Below are 20,600 nucleotides of genomic sequence, written 5' to 3' on the forward strand. Positions count from 1 at the left end.
CCAGATAAGAACAACTTGGCAACATTTCTTGGTGCTGATCCTAATGAAGCAGGAGCACAGGTTACTTCATTAATGGATGGATGGGAAACAACCCCCTCAAGCCTCCGTTGGATGTCCTGTTCTGAAGGGGTGGTTTGGGCATTGATCTCCAGGTGGAGGTGCCTCAGGACATGATTGGCTTATAAGTGTGGATTTCAGGGATGTCCCCTTAGGGTTTTCGGATGTCACTGTTGTCAGACACGCACCACTTGAGGCACGGGTAGGGATGGTCAGGTTATCTGTCAGAGTCCAGCCAGGGCCAGCTTAGCATGGCTTCACTTGCTGAGCTGTGTGCTCACTTTTCAGCCCCCACTGGTGGGGAGGACCTTTGAACCTCTGGGCCCCTGTTCTGCCCTGGGTCCTGCCTGCCTCCTGTCTGCTCACTGATCACCGTGCTTCCCTTGTGTTGTGCATCCTGGGAGCGTAGGGTCTGGGCTGGCTTGGCAGCTGTGCACAGTCCTGAGGAGCTATGGGGTGGAGTTTGCGATTGTGGGTGGCAGTGGTTCTCTGAACTCTGAAGGACACTGTGAATAAGGAAGGACTGTTGGAGACCCCAGCCATAAGGCACAGGGTCTGTGATTCTGGACAGTCTCCAGGCTGTTCCTGAAATCTTATCATGGCCGTTGGCTCAACCTCACGAGTTCTTAGTGGTATGGAGGAGCTGGCTTTACAGAAATACAAATGAGTAAGTCTGATATTCTGAAGAGACAAGTTTTCCTTACATCTTATTCATATAAAATTCCAGGGTCTCTGTGGAGGCTGAGATTGGGAGGGCTGCCCTTTCAGACCAGCCTTGCCAAAAGCCAACACAGACTTGCCTCCGTGGAAGTAGCTGGGTGTGGTGGCATGTGCCTTTTATCCTAGGCTTGACAGAAGCCAAATATAGGTGGATTGAGCTTGAGGTACATGCCTGGGTGAGAAGCAAGCCCCTGTTTCAACCCCTACAGGAAATGGTTGTGGGTGAGGCATAGAGCAGAGTGCTTGTGTGAAGCCCAGAGTTCAAATCCTTTTGTTGCAAAAACTATCTCTGCTGCCTCAAGAGTTCTCCCCATTCCTCAGCATCTTCTGGCTTGAGGCCAAGCAGAGGCTTAAGTGTTGGCCTCAGAAGTTCGCTCCCTTGGGGCTGGGAAGGTGGCTCAGTGGTAGAGCGCTTGCCTTGCATGCCTGAGGCCCTGGGTTCGATTCCTCAGCACCACATAAGCAAAAAGAAAAAAGCCGGAAGTGGCGCTGTGGCTCAAGTGGTAGAGCGCTAGCCTTGAGCTGAAGAGCTGAGGGACAGCGCCCAGGCCCAGAGTTTAGGCCTCATGACCAGACCTCCCCCCCAAAAAAGAAGTTTGCTCCCTTGTCCACAGGACTTACTGCGGCCCCTGTGGAGGTACAGAGAAGTTTGCACTAGCTGAGAATCGCTCCTGCACTCTGGGTGTCCTTGGGCACAATCCTGGTGGAGGGGTTCATCTCTAAGCCCCACCCCTGTATGCACAGTGACCCTCTCATTCTCAGGGTTGGACTTGAAAGGAGTGTGTGTGTGTGCAGGTAAGGGAGATGGAGTCTCCAAGCCAGCTAGATGCTTCCTTCTGTAGACTTGCAGTTGTGTGGAGGAAAAGCAGAAACAGTTAAGTGCGCATCTGAAGTCCCTGTAGAGTGGGCACCCTCCTATTCCCGGGTAAAGGGTCAGTTTGGTCTTTGCTGCCTTTTTAAAGGCAGAGAGGAGTAAACCATCAGATGCAAAATGAGCCCTGTCAGAGGTGCAGAGCATTGGAGTCCAGGGGACTGGGGGCCACCGTATAAATCTGTAATACACTGCCTGAGAACATCCCACCTCCTTGCGTGGTCATCTCCAAGAGCTGGCCTGACCTTCTGGGCTTTTGTTCTCTGCCCCAGCTTGACACTGGCTTCTGGCCGTCCCAGCTCTCAGCTCAGGCCTGTAGTTTCTTCCCTTCCTCTGAAACATTTTGCGTTTCTATTTCCCACCCATCCTGCATCCTTGTAGCTTGTTCTTCCCCTCATACCACCTCCCAAGATTGTGTCTGTCCTGCTGCTGTTCTCACAGCTCCCTCCCCCGCTTGAGAGCTGTGTACTGGGAGACAGCTCTGGTCTTTGGGCCACAGTGCTGTGCTGAGCCTGCGGCCTCCCACAGCCAGCTCCACGGACCCTCTTGGTGGTGGCGATGCGCAGCTGAGGCTCTAGTGAGTTAGCGTCCCCTGGGTGGAGGCTGAAGTTTTAGGAATTTGCATGGATCACAGGCAGCTTATTCCTCAGCCCATAGCCAGCTGAACTGTGATTTCTGATGGTTCTGCGTATGTTGTTACCCAATTTGTCAGTGTTTTCACTAAACAGCGTGCCGTAATTACTGACTCAGAGCTTTTTGTTGGCCTTCATTAGATATATATTCAATATTTTCAAGTAAGCATACAGTGCAGTGGGAGGCAAATCCACATGTAGACTCACATGTATTTGTTTGTGAATTTGGATGCCTTTGCTTGGCTTTCTGGCTAACTGGTCTTCAGAAGGGGAGACTCCGTACTGATGATAATGCAGAAGTGGCCGGGTTTCCTCGCCTGCCATGTGACAGATTCAGGCAGTTGCTTGGAGGACACTGGTCTAGATGCATGTTGTGGGCATTTGTCCTGTACTTGGTGGAACTTGCCACCCTCAGGGCTGTCCCTGCTGTGCGTTGGCTTCTTCTACTGTTGAGAATGGTTGGAGACACCTGAGGCTTGGGTATGCTTCTGTTGTGGTGCGTGGGTGATCAGTGGCAGGGCTTGGGTGGTTGTGAGCCGGGACAGCAGAGGCTTGACAGCCCCTGTCCTCAACGCTCTTGATCTTTGTCTTGCTCATGGAGCAGCACTGCTGTCCACACCCAACCTGGGCAGCATGCTGGTCACCTTTGCTGGCCACAGTGTACTCAGGCTTCCCTAGCACCAACCTGGGCTCCAACCCTGTTCCCAACAGACATAGAGGCCACGGAGCTACTCTGTGAGATCCAGGACTGTGGGCTTTGCCAGGGGCTAAGTACTGAGGGCTTCCAAGGCAAACTGCAGGAGCAGGCATGAGAGCAGCATTGTTGGCATCCATGGCTAGAGGTTGGGCCCCATGGCTTCATGCTGCACCTTTCTCTCTGGTCTCTCCAGAGGCTAGGAAGGGGAGCCTGGCCTCAAAGGTGACACTATAACTGTCTCCACCCCTCACTCCCAGAGTCCTGAGCTCAGCAGAGTGAGGTGTTCCCAACTCTGTGAGCATAGATACGTGTGTAGCAAATCTGTGGAGGCAGTGTGCAGCATATCTGCAGCTTGAGTCTGTGAGCATAGACGCGTGTGTAACAGCTCTGTGGAGGCAGTGTGTAGCGTGTGCAGCTTGAGTCTGTTGAGCATAGACGTGTGTGTAACAGCTCTGTGGAGGCAGTGTGCAGCATATCTGCAGCTTGAATCTGTGAGCATAGATGTGTGTATTACAGCTCTGTGGAGGCAGTGTGCAGCATATCTGCAGCTTGAGTCTGTGAGCATAGATGCGTGTGTAACAACTATGTGGAGGCAGTGTGCAGTGTGTGCAGCTTGAGTCTGTGAGCATAGATGCGTGTGTAGCAGATCTGAGTAGGCAGTGGATGCGGTGTGTAGTGTATTGTAGCATGCATTCATGCCATGGCTGCAGGATGTTGCTGCATGGGTGAAAGGATACTGATGGCTTCCAGGCTGTCCCTGTATCTTTACAGGCAGGCATTAAGCATGGGATGCTCAGGTCTGACGCTGGATGTATGGCTCATTTCCTGTTAGCCCAGCTCCTCAGGGGATTGCCAGATCTGGTAAGCCCAGGCTAGTCCTGGAAAAAGTAAGAGTTCATTTAATGAAAGAAGCCATGCAGGATGGTACATGCCTTTACTCCCAGCTACCTAGGAGGCTCCAGGTAGAGGATTACCATCCAGGCTAACCCCAGGGGAAAGACAAAGTATACTATCTGAAAAAAGGATTAAGTGGTATAGCTCTTTTTAAGCAAGCACAAGGCTCTGAGTTCAAACCCAATACTGCCAAAATATAAAAATAAAAGCCAGTTTAGTGTGGGAGGCTGATGAAAACTAGTTCTGCTGGCCATTTCCCTACTGCCTTTGCCTGTTTCCCAGGAAAGCCAGGCTGGCCCTGTCATCCCCAGCTGCTTCTGCTGGGCACAAGTTGGGAGATTTCTGTTACCATGTGGTGAATCAGGTGAAACTGGCTATTTGGACTCCCGCTGCGTGGCCTGATAACCGGAGAGTATGTCAGGGGCCGGTTCTTGTGCGTCTGTCCTGCCTGTCCCAGTCCCTGAACCCTGGGATCCCGGTGTGTCTTCCCGGGTCCCAGGCTGAAGTGGGCCCTGAGAAAGCCCCAGTCACCTATTACAATTCATGTTTCTTTCCAGTTCTAGATCTGGAAAATCATGACCTAGGTCAGCCAGTGTTTAATGATGTCCAGCAACTGGATGATCAATGTGCTTTTGTGTCTAAATGATGTGTGTTTAAAAATACCTTCCTGGGCCATCAGGAGCCTCACAAATACCCAGGATTACTAGGCAAAGGAGACAAACCCAGTCATGCTCACTGATCGTTGGCTAATCAGATGTCCGTGGTGTACATCCACAGTATGAAGTGAAGGACAGGCTCAGGGTCCTGCCTCACCCACAGTGTCCCCTGTCCTTGACCACAAGTGGCCCCAGGCCCCCAACTGCAAAGATTGGCAGACGATGTCTGGGGAAGGGCAGCCTCATCCCTGCAGTGCTTCTCGGGCATCCCATGTAGAAGCATGGAGCATTACACCCCAGCCAGCCTGGCTTAGGAATGAAGATGATCACCTCAGGTAGACATGGCTGGACTCAGGCAGAGGAAGGGAGGCCCAGGGACTTCAGCATTGGCTGAGACTGAGCACATTAGGGGGCTGGGCACTAGTCTTTAATCACACAGGCCCCTGAGGCAGGAACTTCACAGCTCCAAGCAGACACCTCAGTGAGACTGGCTCTGCCATCTGATGCCTGGAAATTTGAACCTTGTCCCAGGAGTCACTGCCTCTAAAATTGATCTGTAATTGAGGCTCAATGACATGCTTGTTCTCTCCCCACAGGGTAATTTGGTTAGTGGGTTTTGCTTGTTTTAGCTGAAATTTAAAACTTCCATAAGGAGACCAGTGTGGGTGCTGGTTTCCAGCCTCTCATCTAAAGCTCACCTTGCCCGTGGTCCTTTTTAGCCACTCTGCTTAGCCGAGGCTGTGGATGGACACACCTGCTGTGGTGGCTTGCAGTATTTCCTGGTTGAATCAGGAATTTGGAAGCATTTTGCCTCCTCCTAAGTGCAGAGAGGTGGCAGTGCATACTGGGCAGAGGGGACTGTGGACGTGCGTGTCCTGTTGGCTTCAGTTGGGAGTGGGTGACCTTTCCAGTCTGTGGCCTGTTGGGGGTGGCTGGACAGCATGGCCTTCCCTATCCATGGCCTGTTGGGGGTTGCTAAACAGCGTGGTCTTCCCTGTCCATGGCCTGTTGGGGGATGCTGGGCAGTGTGGTCTTCCCTGTCTATGGCCTGTTGGGGGTGGCTGGACAGCATGGTCTTCCCTGTCCATAGTCTCCTGTTAGCTTGAGTTGGTGGCTGGACAGCATGGTCTTCCTTGTCCATGGCCTGTTGGGGTGGCTGGACAGCGTGGCCTTCCCTGTACATGGCCTCACCTTATTCTCTCTTCTTCCCAGTGTCTCCCCACTAGAGCCTCACCAGACACTGGAATACCTTGTGGAAAACAAAGCTTTGTTTGTTTGCCTAAAGCTTGCGGGGATCCCACCCACAGTATGTTAAGAACTGTGGGTTGTTTTGCTAGAAGAGGTGGGGAGAAGGAAGCTTAGAAGATGGAGGGACCGGAGCTGCCCTGGCCAAGGAGAGTAATGGCTGTTTGGACTCCCCACAGGAGGGCACAAGGGCTTTGTTGAGGCAGGACCTGTATCCCAAGATCCACATGTCTCAAGGGTACAACTCAGGAGCTGGACGCTGGTGGCTCACGCCTGTAACCCTAGCTATTAAGAGGCTGAGATCTGAAGATCACAGTTAAAGTCCAGCCCAGACAAGAAAGTCCATGAGACTCTTATCTCCTGTTAACCACCAAAAAGCTGGAGGTGGAGCTGTAGCTAAAGTGGTAGAGTGTTAGCCTTAAGTGAAAAAAAGTTCAGGGACAGTGTCCAGGCACTAAGTCCAAACCGCAGGACTGGTGTGCACTTGTGTGTGCACACATACACATATAAAGATGCCCAGGGTCTGGATGTTTGCGTTCTCAGGATCTAGGTGTCCAGGGATGATAGCCTCCCTACAGTAGTAGGCAGCTGCATCTTCTCTTCATTTGCTGTCCAGCGTTTTTCTTGTAGAAGTGTTGAACTGTGGCTTCACATTTGTTAGGCAGGTGCTGTTCCACTTGAGCCATACCTTTAGACCATTTTGCTCTGGTTAGCTTTGAGACTGGGTATTACTTTTTGCCCAGGCCAGCCTGGACCTCAGTCCTCTCATTTATGCTTAATGCCACAGCTGAAATGACAGGCCTACACTGCCACAACCAGCCTTTTTCTGGAGCTAGGAGCTCATGAACCTTGTGCCTGGATTGGCCTGAAACCATGATCCTCTCTATCTCAGCCCCTGACTGGCTGAGACCAGTGCTCTGAATTTTTAAAAAGAGGGAGAAGGCAAATATTTTGGAATTTCTTTTTAAAAAGTATATTTTGAATTTAGTTCTATGAAAGTGTTTATCTGATACAAATATGGCAAAAGCATTAACATTTGTAGTCTTGGTGGCTCGTTCTAAACTCTAGTTTTCTGTGTGAGTTATTTCAAAATGCCCTCCTCTGATCTGAGTGGAAGAACTTAAAAGTGTGTCCCATCCTTAGTGGTCAGGGACCGAATCCAGACCTCAAGCTATGACAAAGTCCCATCCACATCATCTGCACTAGGCAGAAGATAGTCACGGCTGTTTTGGGTCCCGATTGCCAGTCAGGTCCAGCGAGGACAGATCAGGTGTCCTCCCCAAGCCCACTGGGGGCCTTCCTGCACTTAGGCTGCCCACCCCATGGCCCGGACTGCAGCCTGCTGCTGCTGCTTTCCGTGTCTGCCTCCTCTATGCCACAGCATCAAAGCGTGTCCCTCCACTGTCCGATCACCCCGAATCTGCTCAGATGCCATACAAGAAGTGAGGGTAAAGGGCAGAGCCTGGCTCAGATGCTGAACAGGAAGTGAGAGTACAGGGTGGAGCCTAGCTCCTTTGTGCTGTTGTGAAGCTCATGGGTCTTCTCCTTGCCCACCAGACGCTCTCCTTTGTACTGTCTGCCAGAAGTACTGCTCTACTCCTCTTAGTACTTGAAGAATCAGTCATTGTGGGCAAAGTCACATGGCTGGCCCAGACTGGCACTATTACTGAGAGAAAAATGTGTATTGTGTATGTGTGTGTGTGCGCGCTGGCCGAGCCCAGCCACAGGAGCCTGCCGCTCACCTGTCCTTTCAGTGTTTTGTGCAGAAGCCTGTGCTTTGTGGTGATCTGCAGTTCTGGTATTTCTCTGTGGGATGGAAATGACCCCAAGTTCTATTTAAAGAGAAAAAGTTGTTCACATGATTATAGGAGTAGTTGCATCCCCTTGTCCAGAGGTTAGGAGAGCAGGAATTAATCTTCACCTTGATGCTTCTGTCGCTCAGTATTGCCAGAGTTGCCTTGCCTGGAATGTCACCTCAAGAGCTATGTCGGTATGGCCACAATGATGCTGTCTCCAACCCTTGGTCCTGGGGGGGTGTCCAGTCTCCTGAGCACCCTTACTTGGTGGGAGCTAGAACCTTCCAGGATGGGCTTCTACCACCCTGCCTCTCCCCTCCTGGCCCTGCTTTCTCCCCTCCCGCCCTGCCTGCTCCTGTGCCCACCCTTTGGCCCAGCCCAGCCTCTCTTCCTAGCTACAGACAGTTCTGGTGCTTCTTTCCACTGAGCTCTTAGTCTTGCAGGAAAAAGGTGGTGGTGAGATCCAGGGCCCATGGGGCGTGGCTCTCTCCATTGGGCTCCTCCCACTGGGCACTCCTGTCTCCATTGGGCCCCTCCTTCTGCCCTTGTGCCTTTTGTAGTCTTGTTGTGTGAGCCTTGGGAATGGGCTGTGCTGGTGCACCTGACAGCCTCTCCCTCACAGCTTTTGTTTGGTTCTTAGGCCTGTGAGCCTCCTGCAGAGGATAGGACCCCACATCAGCATCATGGTGCCTCTCCCCAGTGTAGCAGGGTGTCCAGGGTGTGCAAATGTGGCGGGGTGCAGGGCCCCCGAGCACAGGCACTCGGGAGGTGCAGTGGTCCAGCTGGTAGCTAGGAAGTTCCTGCAAGCACCAGCCTTGTGTTGAGTTACACTGTAGGATGTGGTAAAAGACCACAGCAAGACATACTGCAGGTTGGCCAATGATGTGGCCTCATTTTTTTTTTTTTTTTTTTGGTCAGTCGTGGGGCTTGAACTCTGGGCCTGGGCACCGTCCCTCAGCTCTTCAGCTCAAGGCGAGCGCTCTACCACTTGACCTACAGCACCACTTTTGGTTTTCTGGTGGTTTTATTGGAGATAGGAGTCTCACAGTCTCTCCTGCCCGGGCTGGCTTTGAACCCCGATCCTCAGATCTCAGCCTCCTGAGTAGCTAGGATTACAGGTGTAAGCCACCAGCGCCCGGCTTGTGGCCTCATTTTTTAACTGAAGTAATTTATCACGTGCTCAGGAATTGATAGGTAAAGAACTATCTCTGGGGACCTAGGGCCTTTTGTCTGAATTGCTTCCTGTCTGCACCCAAGTGGTTCCCCTCCTGGAAGAGTTTTCTCCCTAGGTTTCTGGAACTTACTTGGAAGCCTGAAAAGGGGATGTAGTTCGGATAGCTCCAAATGGCTCTTCCCTCTGAGGCCAGGGGGTGCACATGCACCAGAGGCAGGCAGAAGATAACAAGCAAGGTAGGAGTACTGGTAGTTACTAGATTGCCCATGGAAACCTGTTATGTTCCCCAAAGGAGGAAGAAAATATAGGAATAATCACTGTGTGTGCCAGCAGACTGTGCCTAGGAATAATCACCGCCTGTGCCAGCAGACTGCATAGGAATAATCACTGTGTGTGCTAGCAGACTGTGCATAGGAATAATCTCTGTGTGTGCTAGCAGACTGCATAGGAATTGTCACTGTGTGCGTGAGCAAACTATGCATAGGAATAATCACCGCCTGTGCCAACAGACTGTGCATAGGAATATCACTGTGTGTGCTAGCAGACTGCATAGGAATTGTCACTGTGTGCGCAAGCAGACTATGCATAGGAATAATCGCCGCCTGTGCCAGCAGACTGCGCATAGGAATAATCACTGTGTGTGCAAGCAGATTGTACATAGGAATAATCACCATGTGTGCAAGCAGACTGTGCATAGGAGTAATCACTGTGTGTGCTAGCAGACTGCATAGGAATTGTCACCGTGTGCGCAAGCAGACTATGCATAGGAATAATCGCCGCCTGTGCCAGCAGACTGCGCATAGGAATAATCACTGTGTGTGCAAGCAGATTGTACATAGGAATAATCACCATGTGTGCAAGCAGACTGTGCATAGGAATAATCACTGTCTGTGCCAACAGACTGTGCATAGGAATAATCACTGTCTGTGCAAGCAGACTGTGCATAGGAATAATCACCACGTGTGCCAGCAGACTGTGCATAGGAATAATCACTGTGTGTGCCAGCAGACTGTGCATAGGAATAATCACTGTACGTGCCAACAGACTGTGCATAGGAATAATCACTGTATGTGCCAACAGACTGTGCATAGGAATAATCACCACGGGTGCCAGCAGACTGTGCATAGGAATAATCACCACGGGTGCCAGCAGACTGTGCATAGGAATAATCACCACGGGTGCCAGCAGACTGTGCATAGGAATAATCACCACGGGTGCCAGCAGACTGTGCATAGGAATAATCACTATGTGTGCAAGCAGACTGTGCATAGGAATAATCACTGTGTGTGCAAGCAGACTGTGCATCAGAATAATCACTGTGTGTGCCAGCAGATTGTGCATCAGAATAATCAGTGTGTGCCAGCAGACTGTGCATGGGAATAATCGCCTCCTGTGCCAGCAGACTGTGCATAGGAATAACCACTGTGTGCCAGCAGACTGTGCTAGGAATAATCACTGTGCAAGCAAACTGTGCATAGGAATAATCACTGTGTGCAAGGGACTGGCCCTCTTCAGCAGACAGGTGATGGATATGCCTTGTCTGTATCCTGTTCACATGCATGCTGGTGAGCATAGTTGGTCGGGCACTGTAACTTCTCACATGTCCAGCACTGATGCTGTCCTCGGGCTGTCACCCTGGGGACAGCGAGGAGCCACGGGCATCCTCCAGGTCCTCTCTTCACCCTTTGGTGGGCCACTGAACACGGCTTTCTTGTGCAGGATTTACCTTGCATCTAACATGCATCTAGTTCATTCTCAAGTGAGTTTTTGTTTTAAGGTTGAGACAAATCCTGCTTCATGCTGGTGGGTAGTTTATTTCCTAATCTGTCTCACAGAAGTAAATCCTACATTTCTTATTTAAAGTGGCATGAAGTTGTCATGCTTGAGTTGTTTAATAAGAGCATCTATTTGACAGTGTTAAGGACACAGTGTTAATAAACTGCCCCTGGCTAACAGTGCCCTGCAGGGCCTGCTCCCCCCAACCAGGCTCCTCTCAAAGCTGGTGCAGTAGCAGCCAGGCTCATGGCTATCCTGAAGTTCAGCTGTTGCCTGGCAAACTAAGACTTAAAGGTTGCTGGGAGGGTCAGTCTGTGTTAAGAAGGCAGGCCTGTACTTCTCTTCATAGACTGTCTCTTCACGGTGATCTCCTCCCATGATGATGAGGAGTGTCTGGCTGCATTCTAGGGAGGGGTTCAGGCTTCTCCTGGCCTGCTGTACATTTGCTTGTGAGCCTCGCCAAGGAAGTTTGGGGTCATGTCACACTTCTTGGCCTCCCTGCAAGTTGGCAGGGAAGCCTGTGCCCTGAGCTGAGGCACCAGTGGCCTTTGGCCTGAGTGGGCAGTGCTGTGGGCATCAGATGTGGTAGAAGAACTCCCTCTGAGGAGCCAAGCTGAGGTCTTGCAAAGGAAAAGTGCACCTGGTTTCTGTGGCATGGAGCTCAGGGCTAGCGGAGGAGCAGTCATGTGTGCAACTGTCCCCAGGACCTGAGACGCCTCAGCGGCGCTGGAGGTGACATCCCTTGTCTTTGCTGAGAACCTGGCTGCAGTTCTCAGGGGTGGGTTGATCTGGTTTTTCTGTTAGTACAGACAGTTCTGTAGAAGTCGGCCCTAACATAGGAGGTGCAGGTGGACAGGTATACATCCACTCACTGGGGAACTCAGATGTTTATGTACCAGCAATGTGTAGGTTGGGCCCAGCAGGAGGGGCTTCTATCTTCAGAAAGTAGTCAGATAAGTGGGTAGAGGGGCTAATGGTATAAATAGGACCAAGAAGGAGTCGGGGGAGGGTTGCACAGCCACGAGCAGACACATGGCAGTGTTGCTGTCCCCACCCCATTGTTCCTGTGGGCCGTGGGCTGTAGGTGGGGAGAATTCTACCAGGCATCAGAGGGCCACCAGTGAGAAGCAAAACCTCAGTGGCTTCTGCTCTGCTGGGCCAGGTACTGCCATTGGCTTTGTTCCTGCTGCCTCAGATGCCTCCCTGAGCTGCCGATTGAGGCACCCACCCGTCCAGGGCAGTATAGCCACACATGGCCCAGACAACACAGGAGGCTCTGAGAGGGGGTTGGTGTTTACCCGTGCGACTTCAGTGCACATGGCTGTGGCCCATTGGTGGGTGTGGAAAGGCCCTCTGTGAGCCTAAGGGGCTCCTTGCCTCCCTAACGCTGAGCTCTGCCTCTCGTTCTCATTCCAGGAAAGTCTGCTTACTCAACGCTGATGTGCGAGCACAGGTCATTCTTTACCGTTTCAAGTTTCTCTTTCACATGTCATTTGACGCCTCCTTCCAAATCGTCTTGTCTCTTCCAGAAGCCCCCGGGCTTTGCTGTTACATGTATTTCAAACATACCCACTCGACTGTGTCGAACAGCCAGCTTTTGTAAGACCCGGGGCCTCTCCCTGGGCACAGATGGACACTCCTCTTATCTGCTGTCCACTTGGGGGATGGCCAAGAAACCATTTTGGCAAGTGAGCACTCAAGCTTTTGGAAGGGCTCAACAGCAGCCGAGGCTCTCCACATACGCAGGCGGGGTCTTTGTTTTCATGCCAGGTACCGGGATAGGGGCGAGGAGAGGACTTGTGGTGCAGGCTCCGAGGCTCATGCTGACTGCTCTTCCCTCCACAGTGTGCAGGAGAAGAGAACTGGGTGGACAGTCGGACCATCTATGTGGGACACAAGGAACCCCCTCCAGGAGCTGAGGCCTACATTCCACAGAGATACCCCGACAACAGAATTGTCTCCTCCAAGGTAGTCTTGTCCTCTGTTTTGCATGGTCCTTCTTGCCATGGGATGTGGCATGTTCTGAGCAGCCACAGCGTTCCTGGTGCTATTAAAATGCTACTCCACTCCATGAGGACCCCAGAGAGCACAGCAGTACCCCCCTTTTCTGTGCACTCGGCAGGACCCCCTTCTCTGTCCACTCAGCAGGGTTTCCCCTTCTCTGTCCACTCGGCAGTACCCCCCTTCTCTGTCCACTCGGCAGGGTTTCCCCTTCTCTGTCCACTCGGCAGTACCCCCCTTCTCTGTCCACTCGGCAGGGTTTCCCCTTCTCTGTCCACTCGGCAGTACCCCCCTTCTCTGTCCACTCAGCAGGGTTTCCCCTTCTCTGTCCACTCGGCAGTACCCCCCTTCTCTGTCCACTCAGCAGGGTTTCCCCTTCTCTGTCCACTCGGCAGGGTTTCCCCTTCTCTGTCCACTCGACAGTATCCCCCCTTCTCTGTCCACTCGGCAGTACCCCCCTTCTCTTTCCACTCAGCAGGCCTCCCTTCTCCCTTCTCTGTCCACTCGGCGGGCCACTTCTCTGTCCACTCTGAAGTACCTCCCCTTTTCTGTCCACTTGGCAGGAACTCACCTTCTGAGGCCCATTCACTTCACACCACCCTTGCATCTTTTCAGTACACCACAGAACTGTCTGGCCAGCCCTATGTGCTGACTGCCCTGGGCCAAAATAAGGTAGAGGTAAGAGCGGCCACCATGAGAGAGCAAATGAAGAGAGAGATGCCAGCACTCCCAGCCCTCCCCCCAAACACAGAGAAGAGAGGAATTCTTCCCGGAGTGCCCCGAATGCTGAGGAGGTATCTGATGGTGTCACACCTACACCTTTTCCTCAGTGGGGTGGAAGTGCAGACGTGCTTCACATGTAGAAACCAGCCTGGGAAATGGATCTGGCAGTGCTGGGTGCAAGTGAGAGGGTGAAGGGTGTTTTTAGATGACACCTCCTCCGAGGCACACAACCCAATCATCTGAGGATGTATGCATGTGGTGAGGTGTGTGTGTGTGTGTGTGTGTGTGTGTGTGTATGTGTGTGTGTGTGTGTGTGTGTGAGAGAGAGAGAAGGTGAAGTCCCCAGGGGGAGGCTGCATAATTCACAAGTGGTTTCCTGTGTGTACACCCACATGTTAGAACAATGCAGTACACACATAGTTTCCTGTGTGTAGACCTACTTTGCACACCCTTGGTTTCCTGTGTGTAGACCTACTTTGTACACCCATGGTTTTCTGTGGATAGACCCAGGGAGCAGGTGCAGTTTGGTCACATGTGGCTCCCAGGTGGGGTCTTCTTAATTCACACCTGTGTAGTCCCACTTAGCTCACATAGTTTCCTGGATATAGACCTGTGGTGGACTTGCTAAATGCTTTCTGTGAACTTCCAGCGTCCTTTGTGTGTCAGAAAAGGTTATCGTCATTTCATATCCCATTTTATGGCTGTTTAGATTGTAACAGATGTTTAAAAACTTACAGTAGCTTTCATCTTTTTTGTCCAAGACAAGGACACAAACTAAGTATCTGACTCGCTTGCTCATTGGCTGGTGCTCTACCACCTAAGCCAGGCCTCCAACCAGATAATAGCTTTAGTGTAGAAACACAATGTGTAATCTAGAAAAGTATGCCCCAAACAAAATTCCAACCAAAGGAATGTACTCTGTGATTACAGAAGCTTAGTAAGTGAAGAAGAAATAAAATGAAATGGAAATTTACATTCAAACACATACCTTCTCCAACCTGTTTATAATCTGAGATACTTTGAAGTAACTCACACTTTTTCTGTGCTTGAATGTGTCTCACTAACCCATAAGGAAGGGGTCAGAAAACGTCCAGAAACCTGATGTATTTCTTAAAATCAGCTCATATCCAAGGCTGGGAACAGGGCTGTTCCATGTGTACAGGGTACACGGGGCTGTGCTGGGTACATGCCTGGCCCTCGCCCATGCCCCAGAGCCTTTTCCTTCCCAGCCATGTCAGCTCCAGTGACAGCCCTTCATTGGTATAGAAAGTTCTGTATAGACTTTTGGGGACGCTGCAGCATTTCCTGACTGACCAAGGTGGGAAACTGAAGAAGGATTTGCTTCTTATAAGCGCCTTGCTAGCCAGTCCTTTGCACACCCCACCTTGGCCTCCTCTCCCCCAACACCCCACCCCACCTACTTTCTCAGTCATTTGAGGCCCATCTATCATTTTTCTGGGCTTATCAAATTCTCCTGCAGGGAGTGGTTTGTACTGACCCTGAGAGGCCTTGTCTTTCTGGCTCCCTGGGGATCCTGAACTGGAAGGCCCTGTAAGCTTCTGGTAAAGGAGACCTGCTGGATGTTTGTCCAGGAAGTGCAGAAAACCATCTCTCCTAGAGAGCTCTTCACACCAGGAACCAGTAGAACTAAGTCAACATGCTTTTCCATGAGTGGCCCCGAGGCCAGGCCTGGGCATCGGCAGAGCCCTTGAACAACTCTGAGCTCAGCCTCTAGTGGGCTCTCAGCATGCCTGAGCACTGAGCACCCCTTACCCTTCAGAGAGGAGAGCTGGCATGAAGTGTTCCCAGGAGGCATGGGGGCAAGTGTGCTGATCAGATCCGGGAAGGTCTGGCAGACCTCAGGGCGGGGGTGGAGGGTGGGAATAGGGAGGTGGGGGGGGGGGGGTGGCGCTGGAGCTCAGCTAGTGCTGAGCTGGAGATCAGGGCAAGATGTGAATGTTTTTGCTTAAATAACAGCTCAAGTTATGTGAATATTCTTTAATATGTGAGGCACGACTTTACATCAGATGTGGAGTATATATGTCTTTTGTTGAAAGGAAGTTTTCTGTAACTAATCAGTTTTCAAGTGCCCTAACACCTGACTGGGTGAGTTTACTCCAGCTAGACCCATGGTGTGGAAGGCTCGTTATGTGAGGACCACTCTTCGCACTTGGAGCACTGCCGTGAGGCACAAATGCAGACCTTGGTGCTCAGTGACTGGCTGGGGTGTGTTTCCTTTTGGGGGGAATCCATTTCTTGCAGAATAAAGAAAGCAAGACCTTGTGATCTCCCCACTGCCCTCTCCTCAACCCTTGCATGTGTAGCACCTCCCCTCCTGAGCCCCCAGGAGGGATGGTTTGCTGCTGCCCTGTGAAAAATTATCCCAGGCACAAAATACACAGCGTTTCTCTGCTTTGCCCTAAGAAAGTTGTAGAACTAAATACCAGCTTACTCTGCACTGTCATTCTGTGCCTTAAAGAAAGCTGAATTTAAATCATTAGGAAATAGAGCATTGCCTCCACTAATGCGCAAATATAGAGTATTTTACTGACTGATATTTGTATAAATGACTTTCATATTCAGAATTTACTTTGAGTTCCAGAATAACACTATGAAGCCACAAGTACTTATTTCCAAGTAAAGAAACAGAGGCTTCTAGGCCTCTGGAGGGGATTTGCAGCCCTCAGCTGCACTGTCCCAAGCCCAGAGTTCCAATGCGGTCTTGTGCTCCACCTGTGCCTCCTCACAATGCACCAGCAGTCCAGCATTCGCCCTGCCTCCTGCCTATACATCCACTTCTCCGTAACAGTGAAAGAGATGCCTCTGATCCACACAGGGTGGGTACCCTCAAGTAGTCCCATCTTCTCTGCACTGCTCATGCCCTGGCTTTTGAGTGGGCCAGAATCCAGTCTCCTGGATCTTCTAGACAGTCAGGTGCACACCTGTGGGATTGGATCCGCTTCAGACAGATGATACCCCAGGCTTCTTGGTGCTTATCTTGCTGGCAGAGTACAGCTTCCAGTTCCCTCCAGGCCTCATTCCATGTGACTGTGGGATCACGGGTAGAAAAGCTGGGACCTCCACAGGCCACACTCAAGACCAGTAACACGAAACCAGAGATTGGCTTACCAAGGAGCAGGTGGCTGTAGGCACCCGCTCAGTGCTGGCATAGCACTTGTAGCTTAGGGAAGAAAATGGCCTTGTAGACCTAGAGGTGAGTCTTTTGACTTGTCTCGTGATTCAAGTGCCTTGAAACGTCTGTGCAGAAAGTATCTGTGGTCTCCCGACTTCTTACCCTTGCTTCCTTACCATCGAAACAGCCATGGCTTTGATACCAGAGTTTTTCCAGGATTAAATAGTTCACTGTTGATATCAGAGTAGCCCAAATGCAGGTCAGTGTAGACATTGCATGGTGGCCCACCTGCCTAGACAGATACTTCAACTATGACCATTCAGCCATGGTCAGTTTTCCAGTAAAATGCTGGTGTTGTTTTATTTCGGCCTATCTTGACCATTTTCTGTGTACTTGCAGAAGGTTAGATAATTTCTTCTACAGCATTTCAGGTTAGCACTGGTAACTGTGTATGATTTACTCTTACCTTCAGGGCTCGCTCAGAACCGATGGACAGGTTAGTGGCTTTTAATTCCACAGTGGTCCTGGTTCCTTGATAGGTGTTAGAATTTGGGGTTCAGGGGTCCTAGAACAGTAACACACACCTGGCGAGGGTGTGGGAATCTGCTTTTCACATGGCTGTTCTGTGCGCCCCTGCTGTGGTGCTGCGGGCCGTGCAGGTGGGAGCTTGCTTGACTCTGCCTCAGCGTGTCCTTTACCCCACGTGCAGTTTCACAGAGCCCATCAGCCAGATTGTGGCTCTGGCACAAAACAAGTTTACCTTGCAGTAGGCAGTTGAGCCACCACTAGGACCTCAAAACTAGGTGTCTTTACACCTGCCGCAGCTCCACAGCGCTCCCACAGACTCAAAGCACCTTTGCAGGTCCTTCCACACCTGCGTAGATCTATTTCTCTGCACTGATAAAAACTCCAGCCTGGAAGTGGCGCTGTGACTCAAGTGGTAGAGTGCTAGCGTTGAGCTGAAGAACTCAGGGACAGCACCCCGGCCCAGAGTTCAAGCCCCATGACTGACAAAAAACAAAAAAAAAAAACAAAAAAACAAAACAGCCTTCCCTTGTTCTCTGGCCTCTACTTACAATCCATTTCATTCTCAGATACATGTTCCTTTGTGGGAGGTTCATTTCTGTATTTTGTTTGAGTTTAGCAGGTGAATAAACTTGATCTGCATCTAGAAGAACGTAGAAGGTGATATTTTATCTCACGTATTTTGTTATAACGTCTTCATATGGAAATTTGTAAACCAGGCACACGCAGAGAGAAGGGTTTTAGATCTGTTTCTCATTGCTTGAGGCTGGCAGTTCCCACATTGCCACCCCTTCTCTTTTAGAGCCTAAGATCACATAGAAGGAATCCTAGACCCCAGATGACTGTCACCTGAACCATTCCAGTGGGTAAAAGATGGAATGTTAATGTAACTCTTTCTCTTGATGTGCCTTTTTTACTGAGTGAATGCATTCTAGACATCTGGGGAGGTGTTTCAGTTAATTAATGAGTGGCAGGTTGTGCCCTGGATGAGGAGACTTAGGATGGCTTCCTGGAGAGAGGTCTAAGCTATTCCATTTCGGAAATATATGAAGACTAAGAGATATCCATTACAGATCATATCTGTTAAGAGATTACTCTTCTTTTAAGAGAAGAGCTACTTTGTATTTATTTTATCTTGAGTCCTTGAAAATCAGGTAATTTGTGTTTGTAGTTTTGGAATACACCTTCTTAAATAAGTTTTGGGGAGTTAACACAGATAAAATGTCAGAAATCAATTTTGAATGAAGAATTGGTGCCTAAAACAGAAATTTCCTCTGAAATCCACCACTGCTCATTATACTCTAGAAGAACACTACCCGAAAGTAGAATCTGCTGCAAGTGACTTACTGTTGCTTTTCTTTTACACAGTACACATTTTGGAACTTCATTCCCAAGAACTTATTTGAACAATTCAGGAGAATAGCCAACTTTTATTTTCTCATCATCTTTCTCGTACAGGTAAGGCAGTCCTAGTTTTCCATCTCATCAAATGTAAATCTAATTAAATGACTTTGATTCTCAACTGATTGCCATACGGATTGCTAATAAAAAGATCAGGGACTCAAGGCCTCTTGTCTACAGTTCACCCAGTCTATTCTCTGAGGCTTATCTCAGTGAAAGTACACATGAGATGAGAGCACTGTGTGCACACAGGCATCTGAGTGGTGCGTGTCATGAGTTAAATGTATCAGCACATCAGACTTGGGTCTTTGCCACATGTTAAACCTGGTTCTCCAGCACACCTCTTAAGGGGCTTCCCTGGCTGCAGCAAGACAATGGGGAGTCAGCAGAGTGAATTAGGCATAAGCAGCAAGAGGTGGCTGTGGTACCTGGCAGTGGGCTATCAAGGTCACTGGCAATGTCACTGATGGGTGTTTTGCTCTCTCCTCACTGCAGTTGATCATCGACACCCCCACAAGTCCAGTGACCAGTGGGCTCCCTCTCTTCTTTGTCATCACCGTCACCGCCATCAAGCAGGTAAGAAGTTCATGGACTAGAGAAAGGCAGTGCCAGCCTTGGCACATGTCAAGGAAGCCTTCCATTCAGAGCTACAGTCTGGTTTGTTTCAGCTAGCTCATAGAAAAGTTAACTGAATTGTAGAGGTTTATTTTTCAATTGCTTTGGATTACTGTTTGAGTTAAAATCAAAGAGCTAGTTACTAGTTTGGTACCTTCTGAATCTGAGAAGAAAATAGGTCTCTGCCTCCTGAGCCAACCAGAGACTGCCACAAGTCAGACACTGCAGAGTCCTGAGGCCTGCACTGTCTCTCCCAAAGCCTGCTCCTGCTGATAACGTAGCACCACCTTCTGTAGGTTTATCAGGTCATAGCTTATCTTAGGAACAAGTGATGTTTGTGTTAGAAAAGTGGGATATCCCATGTTAGGAAAGAGTGAAGTCCTGTGTTGGAATGAACAGTGTTCTGTGTTAGGAGCATCTTCAGATCCTTCATCCCTGTTAAGTTGTACTTTGTCTTCCTCTGGACAAGTCACTTGTGGAATTGTCATGCATTCTTGATAGGAGGTGCTTTCCTACTGCAAACCACTTATCCTGCAAATTGGAATTTTTCACTTGAGTCATCTGGGCAATTTATAGAACAGCAGCTTCTAACTCAGTTCTAGGGCCTTGTGCTTGGTGGACTGGTATTTTATTGCTGAGCCACACTCCCACCTTACTTTCCCTGGTCACTTTTAGTCTAGGTTCTCACTTCTTATAAGCTTTCCTCCATAGAAATGAAGTCACAGACTTTTCCACCTGGGTTAACTGGAGCCATGACCCTCCTGATCCAGCTCCCTGAGTGACTTAGGATAACAGGTGCACACCACTCTGCCTTACTTAACAGAGCCCCTCCCTTTCCTCTCTGCAGTACTGGGGTTTTGAACTCAGGACCTCATGCTTGCTAAGCAGGCATTTTACTACTGCTGAACCATACCTCTAGCCTTAATTTCTGCTGGTTATTTTTGAGTGCTAGGGTCTTGTTTCCTGGGTTCAATATACCTATATTAGGCTTCCAGTAGCCAAGATGACAGGCGAATGCCTGTCCTGGTCTTCGTTGAGACAGTTCTCTCAAACTTTTTTCTTTTCTGTCAGGCTGGCCTCAGACTACAACCCTAGTAATCTCAGCTTTCAAGTAGCTACATTACAGGTGTGCACTACTAGCACTTGGCTTTGCCTGAAATACTGTTGCATAGACATGGAGTGAGTGTAGCCCTCAGTCAAGAGGTAGTGTAGAGACATTGCCACGATTTGCTCTGATTTGTAACAGGTGAGGATGGCCCATGTTCCCTGTGGGGGGAGTGGTGTGTGTGTGTAGAGGTGTGTTGTGTTCTCCCACTGGGAGTTCAGGCCTCACCATGAGAAGACCTGAACTTGTTTTTTTAGAACACAATTGTGCAGAGTATTCCAGTTACTGTGAACTCATTTTGTGTCTCATCTGACAGTAATCTGGAAATACAGGTTTGAAAACAATACCTGTCTTTCCCAGGCCTGTTCTGATGGCTATCCCAGTCCTGTTCTGTTGGCTTGTGGAGGTGTGCGGCACACATAGGGGTGAGCGTGGTGAGCAGACGCCGTCACTTGTGACTGAGGAACCAATCAGATCACTGTGGGACTTAGTGTCACAGCCGAGGGCTAATGGTCCTACCCAACTTTTGACTCAGACACTTCCTTTTTAGGAATTTATCTTGAGGAGATGTCATGGGTC

General features: G+C 50.1%; 1 protein-coding gene across 3 annotated transcripts in view; it reads left to right on the top strand.

Moving 5' to 3' along the window:
• The window catches only part of Atp11a (ATPase phospholipid transporting 11A), a 98,026-nt gene that overhangs the window by 29,284 nt on the left and 48,142 nt on the right, over positions 1-20,600 (top strand). For all 3 annotated transcript variants that reach the window (XM_042697200.1, XM_042697201.1, XM_042697202.1), the window contains exons 2-4: positions 12,364-12,486; positions 18,269-18,358; positions 18,797-18,877. In XM_042697200.1, the coding sequence (XP_042553134.1) occupies positions 12,364-12,486; positions 18,269-18,358; positions 18,797-18,877 (294 nt within the window). The remainder of the gene's footprint in view (positions 1-12,363; positions 12,487-18,268; positions 18,359-18,796; positions 18,878-20,600) is intronic.

The sequence above is a fragment of the Dipodomys spectabilis genome, unplaced genomic scaffold, assembly GCF_019054845.1.
Source record: "Dipodomys spectabilis isolate Male_0828 unplaced genomic scaffold, ASM1905484v1 ptg000215l, whole genome shotgun sequence".
Taxonomy (NCBI): domain Eukaryota; kingdom Metazoa; phylum Chordata; class Mammalia; order Rodentia; family Heteromyidae; genus Dipodomys; species Dipodomys spectabilis.